This window comes from Nelumbo nucifera, chromosome 4 (genome assembly GCF_055504915.1).
Source record: "Nelumbo nucifera cultivar China Antique chromosome 4, China Antique-T2T, whole genome shotgun sequence".
In the NCBI taxonomy this organism is placed as follows: Eukaryota; Viridiplantae; Streptophyta; class Magnoliopsida; order Proteales; family Nelumbonaceae; genus Nelumbo; species Nelumbo nucifera.
This window is the reverse complement of record NC_142652.1, coordinates 11,156,475-11,176,852: the sequence shown is the minus strand read 5'-3', so window position 1 is coordinate 11,176,852 and position 20,378 is coordinate 11,156,475. Positions and strand designations below refer to the sequence as shown.

At 35.5% G+C, this 20,378-nt stretch overlaps 1 protein-coding gene across 3 annotated transcripts in view; it reads right to left on the bottom strand.

Moving 5' to 3' along the window:
- The window catches only part of ATM (Serine/Threonine-kinase ATM-like protein), a 151,152-nt gene that overhangs the window by 11,608 nt on the left and 119,166 nt on the right, over positions 1-20,378 (bottom strand). For all 3 annotated transcript variants that reach the window (XM_088902617.1, XM_088902618.1, XM_088902619.1), the window contains 14 exons: positions 17,716-17,782; positions 17,553-17,627; positions 15,953-16,075; positions 6,432-6,596; positions 6,238-6,342; positions 4,736-4,887; positions 4,438-4,639; positions 4,307-4,358; positions 4,136-4,215; positions 1,200-1,283; positions 893-973; positions 663-752; positions 510-572; positions 125-265 (listed from right to left, as the gene is read on the bottom strand). In XM_088902617.1, coding sequence (XP_088758743.1) covers positions 125-265; positions 510-572; positions 663-752; positions 893-973; positions 1,200-1,283; positions 4,136-4,215; positions 4,307-4,358; positions 4,438-4,639; positions 4,736-4,887; positions 6,238-6,342; positions 6,432-6,596; positions 15,953-16,075; positions 17,553-17,627; positions 17,716-17,782 — 1,480 coding nt within the window. The remainder of the gene's footprint in view (positions 1-124; positions 266-509; positions 573-662; positions 753-892; positions 974-1,199; positions 1,284-4,135; positions 4,216-4,306; positions 4,359-4,437; positions 4,640-4,735; positions 4,888-6,237; positions 6,343-6,431; positions 6,597-15,952; positions 16,076-17,552; positions 17,628-17,715; positions 17,783-20,378) is intronic.

Below are 20,378 nucleotides of genomic sequence, written 5' to 3'. Positions count from 1 at the left end.
TGTTTTTGTTCCCTTTTTCTCCAAATGAAGATTGATGGATTTGGAAGATAATGAACTGAGTTCCAGGGGGGATGGGACCCCCTCAGTGTAAGGCCACAGTGTTCATAACAATGAAGGAAATTACCTGTTTTACTATAGTTCCATGATGTGAAGATAATTCATTCATAAGATTTTCTGCTGCCAGTTTCTTATCCATATCAACTACAAATGAGTTTCTGCTACGTTGTTTGTCCTTGACACGGTCTCCATTTGCTAAAGCCAGAAGCTAATGCAAAGATGGTATATCATTAATTAGTACATTATGAAACCAGCAAACATGGAAAGAGGCACACATACATTTATATACAACCAAATATTGATGGGTGATGATAGAAGAGTATAGATGCTCTGTGATCATAATTTTTGTGTAAAATAATGTTTTTTATTCTATTTCTCAATGCACGATTAAACAAGAGTGTTTCTGAACATCCCTTTGGTCATATTGCATGAGAGATCAGAAGGCTATATACCTGAAATATTGTATGGTAAGGGTGGTCAATTGCCATTTTCTTCACAAGAGAGACCAAGGCAAACTGCATAATTCAGGAAATATATCTTGATCAGAAAAATGCCACTTTTCTTCTTTTATAAGAAACACCATCTCCAACTAAACATTGTTATACCTGGAAACTATGTGGTCCTTGTCCATCCTTTGAGCCACCCATTCTTGAAGCAATTTGATACACCAGTGGTATGAACTTGTATGACTGAACCTAAAATATATATGCAACAAAATATGATCAACATAAAGAAACTGAGAATTTCAGTGATACAACCAACATTTGCCTATAAAAATGGGATTCAGTGATCTAGGATACAAATAGATAAACAGTGTAGTTGTCTCATTGTGTACCTCTTTTACTGCACTAAGCATGCTGTTTATAACATTTTGTCTCGAGGAGAGACCAAACCACAAGGAAATCAATCGAAACACCTGAACAGAGAAATCATGTTGTCATGCACACACTTGATGGTAATATAGTTCAATTAAATACAGTGACAGAAGAAATCAACTAAAATATCAGCATTATACTTCTGAATTGAAAATTGAATTAGGTGCTTGTTTAACCTATTTCCAGATTTCCAAACAACTTTGATTTCATAAATCTTATTGCATGATACCTATTATTGAATGGATGACATAGATGATTAGAACCTACCACTCGAACATCATACTTGTCTCCTGTGACCAAACAACGCTTATATCCCTCCAATGCTAAGCTGAGGAAATTGTCCCTGTCATCCTGAGAGTTAAATAACCAATTAATCATGTTGTCTTTTAGTTATGAAACAGTTAGTTAAATTTGATGTGGATAAGAAAAAGAAAAAATAAAAAAAGAGGCTGCAATGAGTGCATAATGAAGTGGAAAGAAGCATGGATTATCAAAGAAGATCTGAAAATAAGCTACAAGGAAGAGAAGATAATATGAACTTCAGATCAAACTTATAAAATTGTCTGAAACTAGAAACCCCAGAAATCTGATATGAAAAGAGGCCCGAGCATTTATTAGTGATCTGATATTTGACATTTTCTTGCACAGAGTAGCCACTCTCAGATTGAGCCCATGTTCTCACACTTTTTTTTTATCAGAAAATACATTTATTTATTCATTAATTACTGATTAAAGCACAAGAGTTTAAAGTTTCAGCATTCTAGTGACCCAGGTTACAAAAGATTACAGTTTTGTCCGTGTTCTCACACTTGACAACACATGATGAAAGAAAAATAAGGAGTCCAACAACTTTCAAATCTTAAGTGGGTTTTGTAGGGTTAAGTAAGGTGATTTGAGTGATTAATGATGAAGAATGTAGGTGGAGAAGTATATAGAAAGCTTGCTGTAGATCAAAGAATGAACGAGAAGTTAGAAAGAAAGAGATAGAGATAGGGAGAGAGATAGATAGACAGAAATTTATTAATCAAACTTTCATTCATGAAATCTATTTTTTGTTTTTGTTAAGTACGATGACTCTATTTATAAGAACTAGGATCTGCTCTTGCAGACTCCAATTTGGACTAAAAAACTGACCCAAAATAAATTCTAACTACAATACAACACTATAACAAACCAACGGGGACACTCAAACAAAGACACTAATTCCTAAAGAACAATAATAAACCATTAGTAATCCTAGTAAACTAACTTAATGTAAAGAAACCAGAAGCTATTAAAATAATAAATCATGACCACCCAAAAAACATTATAGGATTATAATGTTAAAGTTCACCAAAACATGTATTTAATAGTTTGTACTTGTTTGTAGACATGCCTGTGAGAGCTTGTCTTACACTGCCGGTCCAAGCCTGGATAAAGAAGGGTTATGTCAGGTTGGCAGCTGGTATTTAAACATTCACCAAACTCCTTTGGTGATGGATCTTGAATTGAGCAGGATTCAGGTAGATGATCCCATATAGTTGGGAAAAGGCTTAGATGATGATAATGACTATAAATAGTAAGTCTAAAATAAATAATACTTTCAATATTTAATAAGAATAGTTATTTTCTCTAAGAATCGAATGCACTATTCCCGAGACAAAAAAATAGAAAATAAATTTTAAAATTCAAAATACCAATACTTTGATCACTCAAAAATTCTGAAATTGGTATAGGAACAGGAAGTTTTTTATTTCTTCATTGATTCTTTCCCGCTGTATGTGCAATAATTGCAGTCCAAAATCTTCTTACCTATGCCAAGAAACATAAAACTATGTTTATTTGTGACTACATGGAGATGGAGGTTTGATAGCCAATAAATTCCTTTTTTCCACCTTCTGTATAGTGTAATCTTCGGATTTTAAGTGTTCATACATCCCAACTTAGGCCTTCCACCAATATACATCTTGATTGTATGCAACCACTATGGAGAGTTCAACTCCCATCAAATTTCAATATAGTAATCTGCAATATTCAGAGGGACTTGAATTACTAATGTATTTCTTTCTTTTGATCATCAACCAGCACCAAAGAGGGTTTGTTACTAAAGGTAAAGGTAAAGATGACACCTTCTGCCAAAGTAAGGTGAAGGGAACTCCAGGTGCACAGCTTAAACTGACAAACACTAATTGCAATTAGTTGCTAATCTTATATACCTCAAGCCAAGAACTAAATTTAAGGGTGTCCATTGGATGATGAACACATCAAACAAATCAATAAAAAGCTACTAACTTACCAATTATATTATTACAACATTTTTCTAGAACTTGGTGACATTCATTCCATGACTAACTAATCCGACAAATACTTGGTGACATTCATTCCATGAGCCTACTGAGAAAAAGACTCATTCCAGATTTATGATTTTACTAATATAGCTTTTTAGCTCATGTGGCTTAGACCTAGATGGTCCTCCAAAAGAGAAAAAATGATGGACCAGGATAGCAGAACAATAATTCATATTGTTTTTCAGTCTGATGATTTCACAACATGACTATAGGCATCATCATCAGCAGCAGCAGCAGCAGCATTTACAGTGTTAGGTTAAGACTTAAGTAGCAATGATTTATATATAACAAAATAACTTAGAACATCAAAGCAAGGCCTAGGCACTACAACAGCAAACCATGGATCAGGCTATCAGTCTAAAATGTATGCCTAAAATCTTGCATGCAGAACCTAATTAAAACGTTTAGTCTGGGGCTGAATGGGTAAACCAATTAAGTTCTTGCAAAGGATAGATGTCTTAACATGAAATATAAGATACAAAAACAAAAGAGTCATGGATGCTTTATATAAACAGTAGAAGATTTTCATTCAGTGCTCCTTTATCCAACAGACTGACATTTAACCTCCCAATTAAACAAAAGCATGAGTATTTATTTGCAATTTACGCATTTAATTTTGTAACCTCAGCTTGAGAATTCTTGTCTGTACATGTAAAATTATGATGACAATAAAAGTTATTTAGTCAATATCATGGATCTTAGTCTATCATATATCTTGTGCATGTAAAGAATAATATAGTCATTAAGGCCTAAAATTTTCTCTTAATGGTATCCAGTTCTAAAACAAAAACAAATAAACAGGAAAAATTCCTCTGAATCCTATAAGGGGCACATCATGAGAGCAATCTAGATTGCCCACAAGTTTCTGAAGCAGACCTGCAATCTTTCAGCCTCTTCCTTGTCCATGCTAAGTTGCTTTTGTAATTCCTGTATTTTTACTGAATAGTCGGTCTTCTCTCCCTGAGAACAACATTGGAAAATGTCCATTTCTGAGGATGTCTCTAATATGAAACATATTTCCAAGAAAATGGGTTCAATCAGTAATACTTGCCTTTGTTGAACTTTTCAGTCGTCTAATGAGTGCATCCAACTCTTTTGTCTGCACCAATTTGTAAAACACATGAAAATAAAAAAAAAAGTACCACTATAGCTTAATAGTTTCCTTTTTAAACAAGTACCTTGTGTTTCCTCAGACGCATTGCTGCTTGCCATTCATTGGAGTTGAGCCTTTCTTCATAACTCCTAAATAAAGCATCGGTGTAGTGTGCAAGATGGAAATGTGTTTGGCACAGTCTTGCTACAAACTTCTTGTCAGTGCTTTTGTTACGCTCTGCGAGTTCCACTGCACGATTCAGGTATTGCTCCAAAATAGTTCTTGAGCTGTAAGGGTATCATAGTTAAGGAATGAGAATGAGTTTATGAAACACAACTGTTATTGGAATTGGGTTCAATATATAACTATGATTTATAACTCACTTGCTAGAGCAATTTTCTGCTAACCACTTCCCAACCAAGCGATAGACATTTGAAGCCTCCCCATCCAATTGATAGTTATGCAAGATATACTTTGCAAGATTGATAGCCATCTCATGTTGACCTTGGGCATGCAAAATCTTAGCTTCTTCAAGCTGTTATTATAAAAAAAATAAAAGAGTCAATAAAACAAAGTATTGATACCTCTTCTTCTAATGCTGTTGGGATTCACATGTGAGTGGATGGTGTCCGGTGTCCCAAATTGGAAAGGAATAAAAGAGAGGCAAGGGACTTATATACAAGGATTTGCCCACAACCTAATAGCTTAAGCATTTGCCTTAGAAGTGGTGTCCAACTCTTGTGTGTAAGCATTGTGTGTGTGTACAAACTCCCCAGTTTTGACTACTCCCCCTAGTTCTCCCAATAAGTGGTATCGAAGCTAATGGTTCAGTTGGGCACAAGTTTTGACAAAGAAATAATGTATGTGAAACTCCCTCCTATATTGTGACGACTCTTAGCTTGCTTGCCACCTAAAGGAATCTCTACATGGTCTCAAACAGGCTCCTAGGGCCTCGCTTGAATGCTTTCAATATATTATTACTAATGCTGGCTATCACTAGAGTCCTTCAGATTACTATCTCTTTACATTGGTTACAAGGGGTGACATTTCTCCTGTAATATGTTGATGATGATATTATTATTATTATTATCTTTTGAGCCAACCCTTCAAGATGAAAGATCTTGGACATTTGACATATTTTTTGGGCTTAGAAGTGCAATGGAATTCATGTGGCTATTTTGTCAACCAACATAAATATAAAGTAGATCAGGTTAAATTGGCTAGTCTTACAAACTCCAAGCTGGTGGATACTCCCTTGTTTTTTCTGGTAGAAAATAAATTCATAAGTTACTAATTAAAAATTGACATTTTTATACATAAAATTACAAAATATACATCCGAAGGTAAAGTGTTTATGCAGTAACATAATTTTTAATCATGTTAGCGATGTTAGCTGATACATGATTTTCCTGAAAATAAGTTAGTAGAAAAGCTATGATTTTTTTTCTTTTTAATACAAATTTAAGCTATGATTTATATAAACAAAATATTGTATTTTAGATGAAAAACAAAGACAAAAAATACAGTTATATAGCTCCCTGTTACAACATTGTTACAAGTTTAAGCATCAATAATGTCGCAGTATTTTGGTTCAGTATTTCCACTATTTGTGTTTATGCACTTTTACGAAGGTTCAGTATAACAAACTTAATTTGAATGTGAACAAATGATATCTTACCTAAAATATTAATGCTTTAAACATTTATACTATTCTAAAATATATCACTGAATGTACTGCCATTTCTGGAAGACAATTTCAATCAATGCTCAAATGTTGAACATTGGTTCTGACTTATGCTAAATAGCATCTTCATCTGTCAATCATTGTAACCAGAAACTATGTGCTGTTTTGATAATATGAAAAGAGCAGTAGGAAGCTTAGTACCCTTCCAAGGCCACATATGTACGAAGCTGTCTGCAGTTTTTCTGTTCCACCACTGATAAACATAAACTCATACAAAGCTGCATCAGCTTGGGAAAACCTACTTCCCTGCATGACATTACATGATATATAGACATTGTGAAAAGTGGAAGTGCTTACAAACTAAAGTATCCATTTTCTGAGATGAAGATAATAACCTTACGAAGAACTGATGCAGATTGCAAAAGGTGTTCTAGGGCACAATCTTTACAACCTAAAATTTGAAGCAGTACTCGCCTGAATGCAATAAATGGTTCCAACAAATTCATATGTAGCTGGGTTTGTTTCAAAATGCACCTCCAATTTGTATTCAACCATTCCAACTAGAATAACATATTCAAAACCAGTAATTAGAAAACAAAAGATTTTTCTTTTTGGCATGTAAAATTGTAAACATCATAATTAGTAATACTGCCTCACATAATTTGAAATGCAAAAATAAGGACTCAGAAAAGTACAAAATAGATCAAACTGGACCCCAAAAACAAGTCCTAAATGATTTTGCAGCAAATTGAAAGGAAAGAAGTTTCTGAAAGGGTAGGGAGCCCATAATCATAGGAAACAAATTTTTATTTGAATTAGATGAAGTCAATTGGCTAAATGTAGATTTTGCAGATTGCTTTTATAGAAAAACCATTTCAACTGCTTTGTAGATTTCAAAATTCTATCCTATTATTGTACTCTAGCTCCTTCTCACTTATGGATGGTGCTTATCTTGGCAGTATCCTTCTTTGCAATTTCGATGTCAATGGACAATTCACCATGTAGAGATGGGGAAATTTTGGGGATATTTGAAAAATATAAAAATCAGGAAAAGTACTTGCCATTTTGACTTTTGCCTTTTTTGTTGCTATATGTTTGAATTAAATTGTGAATCCTCTTTTGTAGTTGTGTGGAATTTTCTTTTTCACTAGAGTGACTTAGTAAGTGAATCATACCAAAATAGTAAACCGATCATCCAAAAACCGGTTCCCCATTGGCTTTTGTAAGAAAAGATTTTTTAAAAAATGATGATTTTAATGAAACATCAAAAGAATTTTAATAATATTCTTGAAAAATTTGTATCACCACCTAGCAAAATGGGGAGATTTTGGGAAAGTTTCACTAAATTTTGCTGATATTGCAAACTCATGGTGTTGAGCTACTAAATCAGATTTTGACTTTTGAGCCCCTAGGTTTCAGCTTAAGAAGCCACAGTTTATAGACGTAAGAAAGATTTTTCTCATGTACTGCTGGAAGGATACATTTTCCCTAAATCTATTAATGAGGGAATCAAAATTGGGTCCTTCTTCTTGATAGACACTTGAAAGAAGAAGAAGAAGAACTGTTTACTGTATTAGAGAAGTAATACAGGTTCGAAGAGAAGAAAAGAGAGAGAGAGAGAAGAAGAAGAAGAGTGAAGAGAGGAGAAAAGAAAGAAGGGGTTCGGTGGTTAATGATCTGCCGCCCCATACCCTTCTTTATTTATAGATTTAGGTTCCTTACAAGAATAGGAAATAAACAAAAAATTAGAAACAAAAGAAAAATTAGAAACAATAAGGCCAGCCGACCCAACTTAAAAGAAATTATAAACTTCTAATAAAAGGAATTAAAAACTACTAATAACAGAAATAAGAAACTACTAACAAAAGATATTAGAAACAACTAGGTGTGGGTACGAAACCACACACACTAGAGTCTGAGTATGGGTATGGAACCCCACACTCGTAGCTAACCAACTATTTCTTCACTCCCCCTCAAGTTGGGAGTAGATATTTGTCATGCCCAACTTGCGTAGATCTGTCCCCAATTTGCTTTTTGTGACTGCTTTGGTGAAGAGATCAGCTAACTGCATGTCTGAGGCAATGTAAGGAAGGCATACTTCTTGAGATGCGATTCGCTCTCGAATAAAATGTCTGTCAACCTCGATATGCTTAGTCCTGTCATACTGTATTGGGTTGTGGGCAATATTAATTGCAGCTTGATTATCACAATACAACATCAGAAGCTTCTCATAATCAACCTCCAACTCATTAAGCAAGGATCTCAGCCATAACACTTTTGCAACACCATTGGCCATGGATCTGTATTCTGCTTCTGCATTGGAGCGAGCAACAACATTTTGTTTCTTGCTTCTCCAGGAAACAAGATTTCCCCCCACAAATGCACAATATCCAGAGGTGGACCTCCTATCATCAACACATCCTGCCCAATCCACATCTGTATACACTTCTATTTTCATATGACCATTACTCTTGAAGAGTATACCTCTCGCTGGACATCTCTTTAAGTAGGCAAGGATCCTTTCTACTACAAGGAGATGGGTGATCTTAGGAGAATGTATGTATTGACTGACAATACTAACGGCATAAGAAATATCTGGTCGGGACAGAGATAAAGAAGTTTCCCAACCAGCCTTTGGTACATAGCCCTGTCCTCAAGGAGTTCTCCACTTTCTGCACTTATCTTATGGTTAGGCTCAATGGGAGTATCAACAAGTTTCACTCCTAACTTGTCAGTTTCTTCCAACAAGTCCAGAACATACTTCCTTTGGGAGATGAAAATGCCATGCTTAGATCGAGCTACCTCAATTCCTAGGAAATAGTGTAACTTTCCTAGGTCTTTCACTTCAAATTCCTTGTGAATGTGATGTTTAAGGGTTTCAATTTCACTAGTGTCACTTCCTGTTATCACAATGTCATCTACATAGACTGCAAGTAGAGTCAGGGAATGACCTGTCTTCTTAAAGAAGAGAGTGTGATCTGACTGGGCCTGTGTGTATCCGAATTTGTCCAAAACTAGTCTAAACCTATCAAACCAAGCTCTCGGGAATTGTTTCAGCCCATACAAGCCCTTCTTCAAAAGGCAAACTTTCTTTCCTGCTTCTGTACTATAAAAACCAGGGGGTAACTCCATGTATACTTCCTCTTGCAAGTCTCCGTTGAGGAAGGCATTCTTAACATCCAGCTAAAATAGTGGCCATGAGAAGTTTGCAGCAATGGATAGAACTCTGATAGTGTTCATTTTTGCAATAGTGCAAAGGTTTCTGTATAGTCTATGCCATAAGTTTGTGTGAATCCTGAATTCCTTTGCAACCAATTTGGCCTTATACCTCTCTACAGTACCATCAACATTATATTTCATAATAAACACCCATCTGCATCCAACAGGTTTCTTTCCTTCAGGCTGGTTAACTAGTTCCCATGTGTTGTTCTTGACAAGAGCGTCCATCTCTACTTGCATTGCTTCCTTCCATTCAGGTATCAAAAGAGCTTCTTGCACTTTTCTGGGTATAGGAATAGCATAAATAGATGCCAAGTAAGATCTGTAGGATTCTGAGAGACAATTATAGGAAAGGAACTTGGAGATGCAATGGGCAGTGGATAAGGTGCAATGTCGCTTCCCTTTACGAATAGCAATTAGAAGATCAAGGTCATCTGTCGATGAAGGCTGAACATCTGTAACTATGGGATCAACAGTGGGAGCAGTAGTAGTGTCTGGATCTGGAGCTATAGAAGATGTTGGAACTGGCCTGGATTGCTGTTGAGTATGAGAACCAACCTGCCTCCACCACTTTCTGTGATACACTCTCAACTCCCTGCATTTTTGACAACCTTCTTCGCAACTCCCCCCTCAGTAATCGGGACAGGTAAAGGAACTCTTGGAGCTGAAACTGAAATCCCTTCCTCACTATTCTCTCCCTGAGGAGAAGCCTTATGATAGTAGGGCATATCCTCAAAGAAGGTGACATCCATGAACACAAAGCGCTTCCCTGAAACTGGCTCATAACAGCAATATCCCTTTTGATTTTGTGCATACCCAAGGAAAATACACTTAGTGGCTTTGGGATCAAACTTGGAGCGATGAGGTCCAACGATTTGAACAAAACAAGTACACCCAAAAGTTTTGAGGGGAATAGTGAATAGGTCCTTATCTAGATATAGAAGACTGAATGGGGTTTGCATGCTTAGGACCCGTTAAGCATATGAGAGCATTGGAGTTGAGCATGAAGCTTCTAGCTACCTCTAAAATATGCCTATTTTTTCTCTCAGCAACCCCATTTTGCTGAGGTGTGCGAGGATAGGTGCTCTGATGAATGATCCCATGATCAAGGAGATAGGATGCCAAGGGTTTTGCAAAGTATTCATTGGCATTATCAGGTCTAAGAATCTTGATCTTGGTTTCAAATTGAGTTACGATCATCTGATGGAAAGCTTGGGTCAGAGAGGGGACCTCATCTTAAGAGTGCATAAGATAGACCCATGAAAAACAGGTATAGTCATCAACAAATAATAAGAAATATTTGTACCCCCCCATGGTGGGAGTATGGTAGGGCCCCCAAACATCGGTATGCACAACCTCAAAAGGAAGGTTGCTTCTTTTATTAGTTAAAGGATAAGATGATCTACTATGTTTTGCAAGTTCACAACTTTCACATTTTAACCCAGTCACTTCTACTGACTCAAACAAGTTTAGAAAAAGACTCTTTAAAGACCCAAAAGATAAATGACCTAAGTGGTTGTGCCAAAGCATAATCTTACTACAAGATTGAGAAACAAACAATTTCCCTACTTCACTCTGCTCCCCCTGCAAATGTTCAAGCAGGTAGACTCCATTCATCTCACAGCCAATCCCAATCACTTTCTTCATTTCCAGATCCTGAAAAATACACCGATCAGGGAAAAAGGTTACCGAACAGTTTTGATTTTTAGTAATACTACTAACTGAAAGTAAGTTAGCACTAAGCTTGGGAACATGCAAAACTAAAGATAGGGTGATGGTATTTGATAATCTGATGTCTCCCTTGCTAGAAATTGGTACAAGAGAGCCATCAACAATAGAAACTTTGTCTCTCCCAGAGGATAAACAATAGGTGCTAAATAGAGTAGATATGCTAGTCATATGATCTGAAGCACCTGAATCTATTACCCAGGAAGGTCTAGTATTACTTGGGACAAAAGCATGGCAAGCAGTAACTCTTGTACCTATATGAGCAAGGGCTGAAGTAGGCTGTTGAGCTGATGTAGGCTGAGCTGAATTACTAAATTCATTTTCTAGCCGAGTCAGAGCAGCTCGGACTGTAGCTAGGGTATCTAGAGGAGTGCCTCTTGTGCCTGATGAAGTTGTACTATCAGTGTTGACAGCCATATTAGCATTCCCTTTCTTATTTCTGAGCTTTGCTGGAACTAGATGAGGGTGCAACTTCCAACAGGTGTCCTTAGTATGTTTAGGTTTGTTGCAGTGTTCACATACTAAGTCCTTCTTAGCTTCCTTCTTCTCCTTATCCCCCCCAAATTTAGGTCTAACTGCTACCAAGGCTGATTCGGAGGGCTGTTGCTGCAACATAACCTTTCTCCTAGTTTCTTCACTATGCACTAGGGAATAGGCTTGTGATAAAGTCACACTATCTCTTGTCAACAACTGCTGTTTCATAATGTCATATTCAGAATTCAGACCAGCTAGGAACTCAAAAACTCTATTAGTTTCAACCTACTTTCTATATGTTTGTGCATCTTTTTAGCTCTCCCACTCAATTGTTTCAAGATGGTCAATTTCATGCCACAGGGATTTTAAGGTTGAAAAGTAAACAGAGACCCGCTTCTCTCCTTGCCTCAGATTTTTAACCTCACATTTTAGCTCATAAGCCCTAGCAACATTAAGGGGCTGAGAGTAGGTTTCCTTCATAACATCCCATATTTCCTTAGCTGTTTTGGCCCACAAGTAGTTTTGGCTAATGTGGCATAGAGTTGCACAGCCATGTCATCACCAAAAAATTCTCTTGGACCCACCTAGCATAAGTAGGGTCCCCCTTGGAGGGTTCCTTCACATCCCCTAGCAAGAAGTTCAATTTTCCTCTACCCCCAATGGCTATCATGGCTGATTGGGCCCATTCCAAGTAGTTTGATCCATCAAACTTAACAGTTGTAATCTGAAAGGTGTTTTCAGTCATGTTACCTGAATTACCAGTCCCAAAAACACCTTCCCCTTGGTTCTTGTACTCCATTCTAAGTTAAGAAGAGGCTTTAAACTACTGTGACAAGAAAAACTATATTTCAAGGCTGATAACAGCTGACCTAGGACAATGATTTTGTAGTTAGTAGTTAGATAACAGTCAACTACTGTCCTGGGATTGATATCAGTCCTGAGATTTTCTATCCGTACCTCTCTGAATGAATAACAAAGTCCTTTTGAGTATCAATCTCAAGAAAAAGGTACTTACTTTATGAAGAAAAAAGCCCAGAAAACTGATTGCTACCTTCAGTCTTCAAACTTAATCAATCGATTACTGTTAGTCTTCAAACTCAATTCATGCCTGATTCTTCCTAATTACAAGAAGCTCTCTCCAATCTTAGGACAGCTGCTAAAGCCTTCTTGCAACCTCCAAGAATTAGCCGAAGTAAGGATCTTTCTAAACTTTCAGCCCTAAACAATTCTCATGTGGTCGGCTGAATTAAATCCACATGAGAAACCCTAGATCGAAGGCTCTGATACCAACTTGAAAGAAGAAGAAGAATTGTTTACTGTATTAGAGAAGTAATACAGGTTCAAAGAGAAGAAAAAAGAGAGATAGAGAGATAGAGAGAAGAAGAGTGAAGAGAGGAGAAAAGAAAGAAGGGGTTCAGTGGTTAATGATCTGCCGCCCCATACACTTCTTTATTTATAGATTTAGGTTCCTTACAAGAATAGGAAATAAACAAAAAAATTAGAAACAATAAGGCCAGCTGGCCTAACTTAAAAGAAATTAGAAACTACTAATAAAAGAAATTAGAAACAACTAGGTGTGGGTATGAAACCACACACACTAGAGTCTGAGTGTGGGTATGGAACCCCACACTCGTGGCTAACCAACTATTTCTTCATAGACTATAGAAGATTTTACTAACAGAGAACATAAAATAGAAGGAATAAGTATACAAGTATAAAGTGTAAAACCACCCAGCAAGAGTGAAAAGGAGATAGAGAAAATAGAGCAGAAAAAGGTGCCACATCTTGCCAGCCTGCTCCCTATATAATATCAACACAAAACACCCATAAAAACACAACAAGCTAATATAGAAGAAATATGCTAAGGTTCTCTAATCTGAAAATGGAGCACCCATAAGTGGCAGGAAAGTCTAGGTCAAAACTGTAGATACTCCAAAGGAACCTAACTTGAAATTGAATTATCTTAGGTGTGAACCTGTTGAGGATGTAGAGATGCTTCCAAAACTAGTAATGGAAACTGATATTTATCTCTTTCCCAAACTGATATTGATTATGCTATTGGAGTAACCAATCAGTTTATGCATTCTCCATTAACTCAATATTTTAAATATATTAATACGGAGTTTGCTATCTTAAGGTTTCTCCTGGTAAAGAGTTTTTGGTTCAGAACATTGTTTTAAAAGGCGTGGGAGGCATACACCTGGAGGTGCGCCTCTAGGCGAGGTGCTCCCAAAACGCCCTGAGGCATATGCTAGAGGCGCTGACACCTCTGAGGCGTACGCCTCATGCACCTCATTTACATCTTATATAAAAAGATAAAAAAAAAGAAAAAAGAAAAAAAAGGAAAGGAAAAGAGGCTTACGCCTCCTTACCCCCCTCCTCTTAAGGAGGCTTCGCCTCCTTATGTTTGGGAGTTTTACGCCTCTTGCATTCTGCACTACGCCTCATTCCTCTAGGTAGTGGAATGCCTCGCATCATGCCTCCACGTTTTAAAACATTGGTTCAGAACAATGTATCTTATGAAGGTTGAGAGCTATACTGATGTTGACTGGGACAGATCAATGATGGACAAAAAGGTCTACATTCATACATTGTTTGTTTGATGGAAGGAAACCTGGTTACTTGGTAAAACAAGAAATAACCAATTGTGGCAAGATTTAGTGTCAAAGTTGAGCATAGGATATGGTAATTGGAACTTTTTAGTTACTTTGGTGAAAATGCTTCTTAAGGAACTAGGATGCCCTTTAGAGGGTCCTTTTGAATATATATTTTATAATAAGGTGGATATCAGCAAAGCTCAAAACTTGATTCACCATGGCTAGACCAAACATGTTAAAATTGACCAACATTTCATTTATGAAAAAGTTTAAGTTTGAAGGAGATTTGCTTACCATTTAAACAAACAAATTGTCTGATCAATGATGTGTTGGCAAGTGCACTTAGTAGGCTGGGCAGGCAAGACATTTATAGTAAGGTTTGAGGGGAGTATTGCTAGTATATATGTTTCTTTTTTGGTGAAAATTAGTATATATGGTTTAGTAGTAGTGTCGAGCTTTTCTTTTAAGAGTAGTTTAGTATTTTTTATCTCTTTCTCATAAGGAATAACACAAACTAGTAAGGGGCAAGGCCCTACCAATGTTTTTGCTGTGATTCTCTCAGTTCTTCCTTCCCACTCTTCCCTTTTTCTCTCTAATAGCAACCCGACTGTTTAAAAGTCTCTTTCATGAACAATTACTTTAATATATTAGTATGGATGGCTAGTGAGTGTGGGCCTTGGTGCAATAGTTGGGTTGCTCCACTGCGACCTGGGTGACCAGTGTTCAAATCTTGGAAATAGCCTCTCTATATGTGCAGGGGGTAAGGCTGCATACATCTGTCTCTCCCAGACCTTGCATCGGCGGGAGCCTTGTGCATTGGTCTGCCCTTTTTAGTACCGATTGCTCAGTGATTTAAAAGGCGCACCTGAGGTGCACCTAGGTGCACAAGCGAGGCGCATTTTAGGGCATGCGCCTCGTCCAAGTCCTAGGCGCACCCCTTTCAAAAATATCTTCTTAAAAGGCAATTAAAGTTATAAAATCATAAATTTTCATATGAAAATAAGAATTTAAGACCCTAACATGGAATTGTTCGGGCTTGCCTCGAGGGGCATGGTACAAAGGTGATTCATAGAATCAAGAATGCAATATGTTTTACATCACATTAGCTAATTGAAGTAATGGAATTGAGGAAAAAAGAGATTGTAGGCTTTACATGCTTGAAAATGATTTATATGTTTGCTTTTATTTTTAAATTTTCATTTGAATATGCTTTACATGTTATGTTTATGTATTTTAATTTTAGATAATAGGTTTTTTAAAACATTTATTTTAAAATTTAAGTTTATATTTTTATTAACATTATGTTTAATATTTTTTTATTTTTTTGGAATTGTTTTGAATTTTTTGACATTTTTTTTTTATTTTTTAGCTTTTTCTTTTGTAATTTTGGACCTTGCTTCAAAAAGCGTGCGCCTCACCTTGCGCCTTGCGCATTTAAAACACTGGGATGACTAGTATCAATTGAGAAAAACTCCAATGCAAGGTTGGTATAGGGCTTATATGGACTGTGATATTTAACATGTGGCTCATCCAATGGGTCCCCAAGCTGAAGGATGGCCTGGATTGGTCAAGGATCCATGATGGATAGGTGGTGTCCATCCATCTACATGGAAGAAAATAGGATACTGTAAGGAAGCTTCTGATCTGAACCAATGAACAAATTATGTCTACTGATCTCATAAAAAGAGACCAGATGCACTGATGCAGTATGTTTTACCTTGAGGTGTGGTTTTGAGCCCTCATTATAGCCAGTAATTACCATCGAGAAGTTCATTTCAAAAACATGGATAAACAGTTAAAAGTAACAGTTATTATTACAAAAAAGACAAAATAATAATGCTAATGTCGTAACAAGTACCTGAATTATTAAAGGATATCTCAGAATTTGGTATTAATACCTGGGCAACAGTAGGGATGATTGGTTCCAAGGAAATCCTTTTCTTCCCCTGATAGGACTTTATGTTTTCATCTGGAGATGCGTCCCAACGCAGATCCCAAGCCATGCCAAGATGGTCTAAAATCTGTATAAGGATTAGTCATACAATATGTAATTTTGAAGCAACCATAATAGAGTTTTTTTTCCTCAACCAACATTCTAGTATTCACAAGGTTTAAAATGTCGATGTCGATGGAAATGTTGCTTACCAAAATATAGGACATATGTCGGAAATGTCGGAAATGTCGAGGGGAAATATTGTAAAAATTAGAGACATTGTGGAAATATTATGAAATATGTGGAAATATGCAAAGATATTTTGTAAAATGATAAAAGAAGCATTAATACATATTTCTAGACTATTATCTTATTCCCAACCATTATATAAAGCTAAGAAACTAAGATCAATAACAAATTAGTAAATGACGATTTACTGGTTTATTATGCATTTTGATGTTTTTCCAAGGTTATCTGATATTTTCTTTTCTTATTTTTAATTCTGATTTATTATAAATTGTAATATATTTATTTCACACTAGTAAATAGAAATACATTTATTCTGATTTTTTAAATATTAAAGTTATAATACATTATGTTTTCTTATAAATTTAATAAACTGATTCTCCTTTTTGTAGTATTAAGATTATGATAAATTCTGATTTCTTATAAAACTTAATGAATTTATTATGATTTTTAATACTAAATTTATAATAAATTATGATTTAGTATAAAACTTATTAAATTTATTCTGATTTTTTTATATTAAATGTAGAATATGGTTTATTATAAAATTTAGTAAACATTTTCTGATTTTAAAAAATACTAACTAGTTAATATTTTATTACTTGAAAATATTTTATGTTTATATTATAAAGTAATTAATTTATTCTTTTGTTTTTATATTTTGTTAATTCTTTTTATAAATATTTTATTTGAAATATTAAATAGAAATTATTAATGGAACAATCTATATTAATATACTGTATTATATTAATATAATATACTAATATATTATATTTTTAATGTACATTAGTCAACATCTTGTCGACATAATAGGAAAAACTGTATTTTTTTTGTTATTTGGACCGATTTGGTCGACATTTCCGAAGTATAGGAAATGTCAACCGACATAATGTAATTTTTATATTACCATCCACTTTCATGTCGGTGAGCCTCGACATCGACATATGTCGGGCAACATTAGCGACATTTGGCGACATTTGAAACCATGAGTCTTCATCATATACATCATTTCTTAGCATGTGTTGGGTCATTTCATAAATTGATCACAAGTAACATCACAAGTAACTTTCTGAAAATAAAAACTTCATTCCACTCACAAGTCCCTAAATATCAAAATTGTGCCTTCATTTATTAGAATGGCATGCATCATATATTAGGTTTTGTGATGCATTATGATTTTTCTTCCTTGGATAATTCAAAGACAGGCCAATAACTGGAAGGTCAGAATTAATGCTCTGTTGCATGTGTAACAAACACTGTATATTATCTGGGAACAAACACTTGAGCCTTGCCTACTTAATGCTAAACATATCACTTACCTGTAGTCTAACTATTGATGAGTGAATGAATTCAGTACTCTCTTTGCTTGCATGGTAGATCGATAAAATGAGATCCTATGAAAAAGGTAACAAAATAAATCTATCATGTTGGTTAAAGAAGATATTGAGCTGAAACTAAATTGAACAAATCCACAATGATCACCTGCTTTGATTCAGTTAGCTTCAGATGAAATTCTTCATAATCTCCTTCTTGCAATGCCCGCAAGCAACTAATATTTCAAAAAGTCAACACAAAAAGTGAAACATTTTGTTAGTTTCATCAACTGAAAAAATTAACCTTGAAACTACGATCTATTGTCTCAACCACAAGATCATGTCTGTTGCTTACCCTAAAGAAAAACATAAAAGATCAAGAAAATTTACTTTCTCATCAATAATTCAATTAAATATCAAGAGTAGAATGAGGAAAGTCAGGTTCTACTCAACCTAGAAAATAAGTTGGATAAATGCATAATCATATCTGCTATACAAGGAATTGAATAATTGCATAACCATGAAGATTAACAAAACACCTGGGTTTTAGGTTAGAGAAGACTAGAAAGCAAAAGCACTTAAACTAAGTTCAAATACTTGCTTTTTCTTCCTTTTTTTGATAAATGGTATGGATTTGTATTACTATATTAATATAAGGGGATGAGAAACCCTCCTAAAAAAAGCTTACAAAAAAGTTATTCTCATGCCAATGGTTCACAAATTAATAACCCATATCCTGTCTTACAATTTATAGGATAATATTGGATCCCCAAAGAAACCTCTTGAAAACTTATATATAAGAAAACCTCAATGTTCATATTCCACTACCTTAAGAATGCTTTCTACCAATCTGACTAAAGCCAACTATGAGAACCGTGACACCAAAATTTCACATTAACAGCTTTCTAAATACCATTTCCAGAACCTAACTCAAAAAGTGTAGACTTTGGCCCGAAATTTGAAGCAACAACCAGAAACTCCAATTCTTATCTCAAATGATGTGTCCCTCAAAATTGTGCTAGATTACTGGACTATCACTAATTTTTGAGCTGTAGCTGATTCTCAATTTGATGCTCCAAGTGTTAACTTTTACTCCTTTAAGGCCAATGTAGATTGATATGCATCATGGTCAGAAAACTAAAAAGAGTACCTCTGAAACTCAATATTTTCATAAAAAAAATAAGAAAATGAGCATTAAACAAAATAAAAAGTAAAATCTGCAAAGCAAAAACTAAAAAGTGACTAACAATACCTACTTCACAAACCAATGTACCCAGATACAGCAAGGAAATATCATTGATAAAGTGTGAAACAAAATCTAAACTAGAAGTTGAAGTGTCCATCATGAACATGGTCCACGGTGCATAATCAATGCTTAACAAATATCATTATGGTGGCAATTTCATCGTTGGGCATGTTGGTGCGACAAATATACAACTAGTCTAGTTTCCATGGTGCACTATGCGACTATTTGATCTCTGGCTAATATGATGGTTTATGGATGCATCGGAGCAGTCGTTCTCTGGAGTCTGGGAGAAAGTTGACTCAAGGATCTTCTTTTATAAGAACTTTCAATAGTCATAATTCAATGTGACAATTTAGGTGGTACATTGAGCATTGATTAGGGAGGAATTCAGAAGGATGTTAGTTGACACTATTGTTAGAGGATACGAGCTATCATGAGTTTGTTATCAATAAGAACAATTTTATTGAAAATGACAAAAATATGTGTATTAATAATGAAAATGACAAAAGATATGTGTACTAATAATGAAGAAAAATGAGGGCAAGTACCATATGTGCCAAAAGGATAACACACAAAAAAACCCCAGGCTTACCCAGCATATAGCCATGAGAATATTCCATAAAATAAAACCAGCTGAAGACCATGAGAAGACAAGAGTATTTTAGATCCCTTGGAGGCACACAACATTCTCCAAATATCTTTAAGTAAAACTGGAATAAATTAACAAGTGCAATACAGATTCTTCTTCTTCGCATGGAGACAACAGAGACTTTCCAGCACTATTCCTTTTGATAGTAGGTGATTTATGGTGGGATACTATCCAGGACTGCAGTTCACAGGAAAAAAAGGATTATTCAACTCAATTAGCCTCCCTAAAGATGTGTTTAAAAGTTTAAACTAACTAAAAGATTATTCAACTCAATTAGCTCTCAATAATGTAGAAGAAAAACAGCCTTTGAGAGGAAAGGACTGTTTAGAAAGATGCAAAAATTCAAAAGAAAATAGCAGAAATCAGAATTCTAGAAGGGAGAAGATGAAGAAGAAGATGGCGGCAACTAGGGTTCAGAGAGAGAGATTTTCGAACATAATCTCTTCTCTTACATCCTTAATTCTATTTTATTAAGTTAAACTTTGGTAATTTACAGAGAAGCCCTTAGTTGGGCAGAAAATTAAAAAAGACAACATAAGAAAGGATAGGCCCAGATTAAGGCCCATTACAACAAAGAACATAAAAGATAAACAGCCTATGGGCCATTTGGCCCATCTTCTCTACACTCCCCCTCAAGCTGAGCATAGATGTCAATCATGCCAAGCTTGCCAGTATCATGCTGAAGTTTAGCCTTGGGAATGCCCTTGGTGAGGAAATCTGCTAACTGTCCTTCAGAGGTGAAGAAAGGTAGACACACTTCACCAGAAGCCACTCTTTCCCAGATGAAGTGTCTGTCAACTTCAATATGCTTAGTTTCGTCATGTTGCACTGGGTTGTGAGCAATGTTGATGGCGGCCTAATTATCACAGTATAACATCATTGGCTTATCATGCTCAATACCCAGTTCCTCCATCAATGATTTAAGCCACAATAGTTC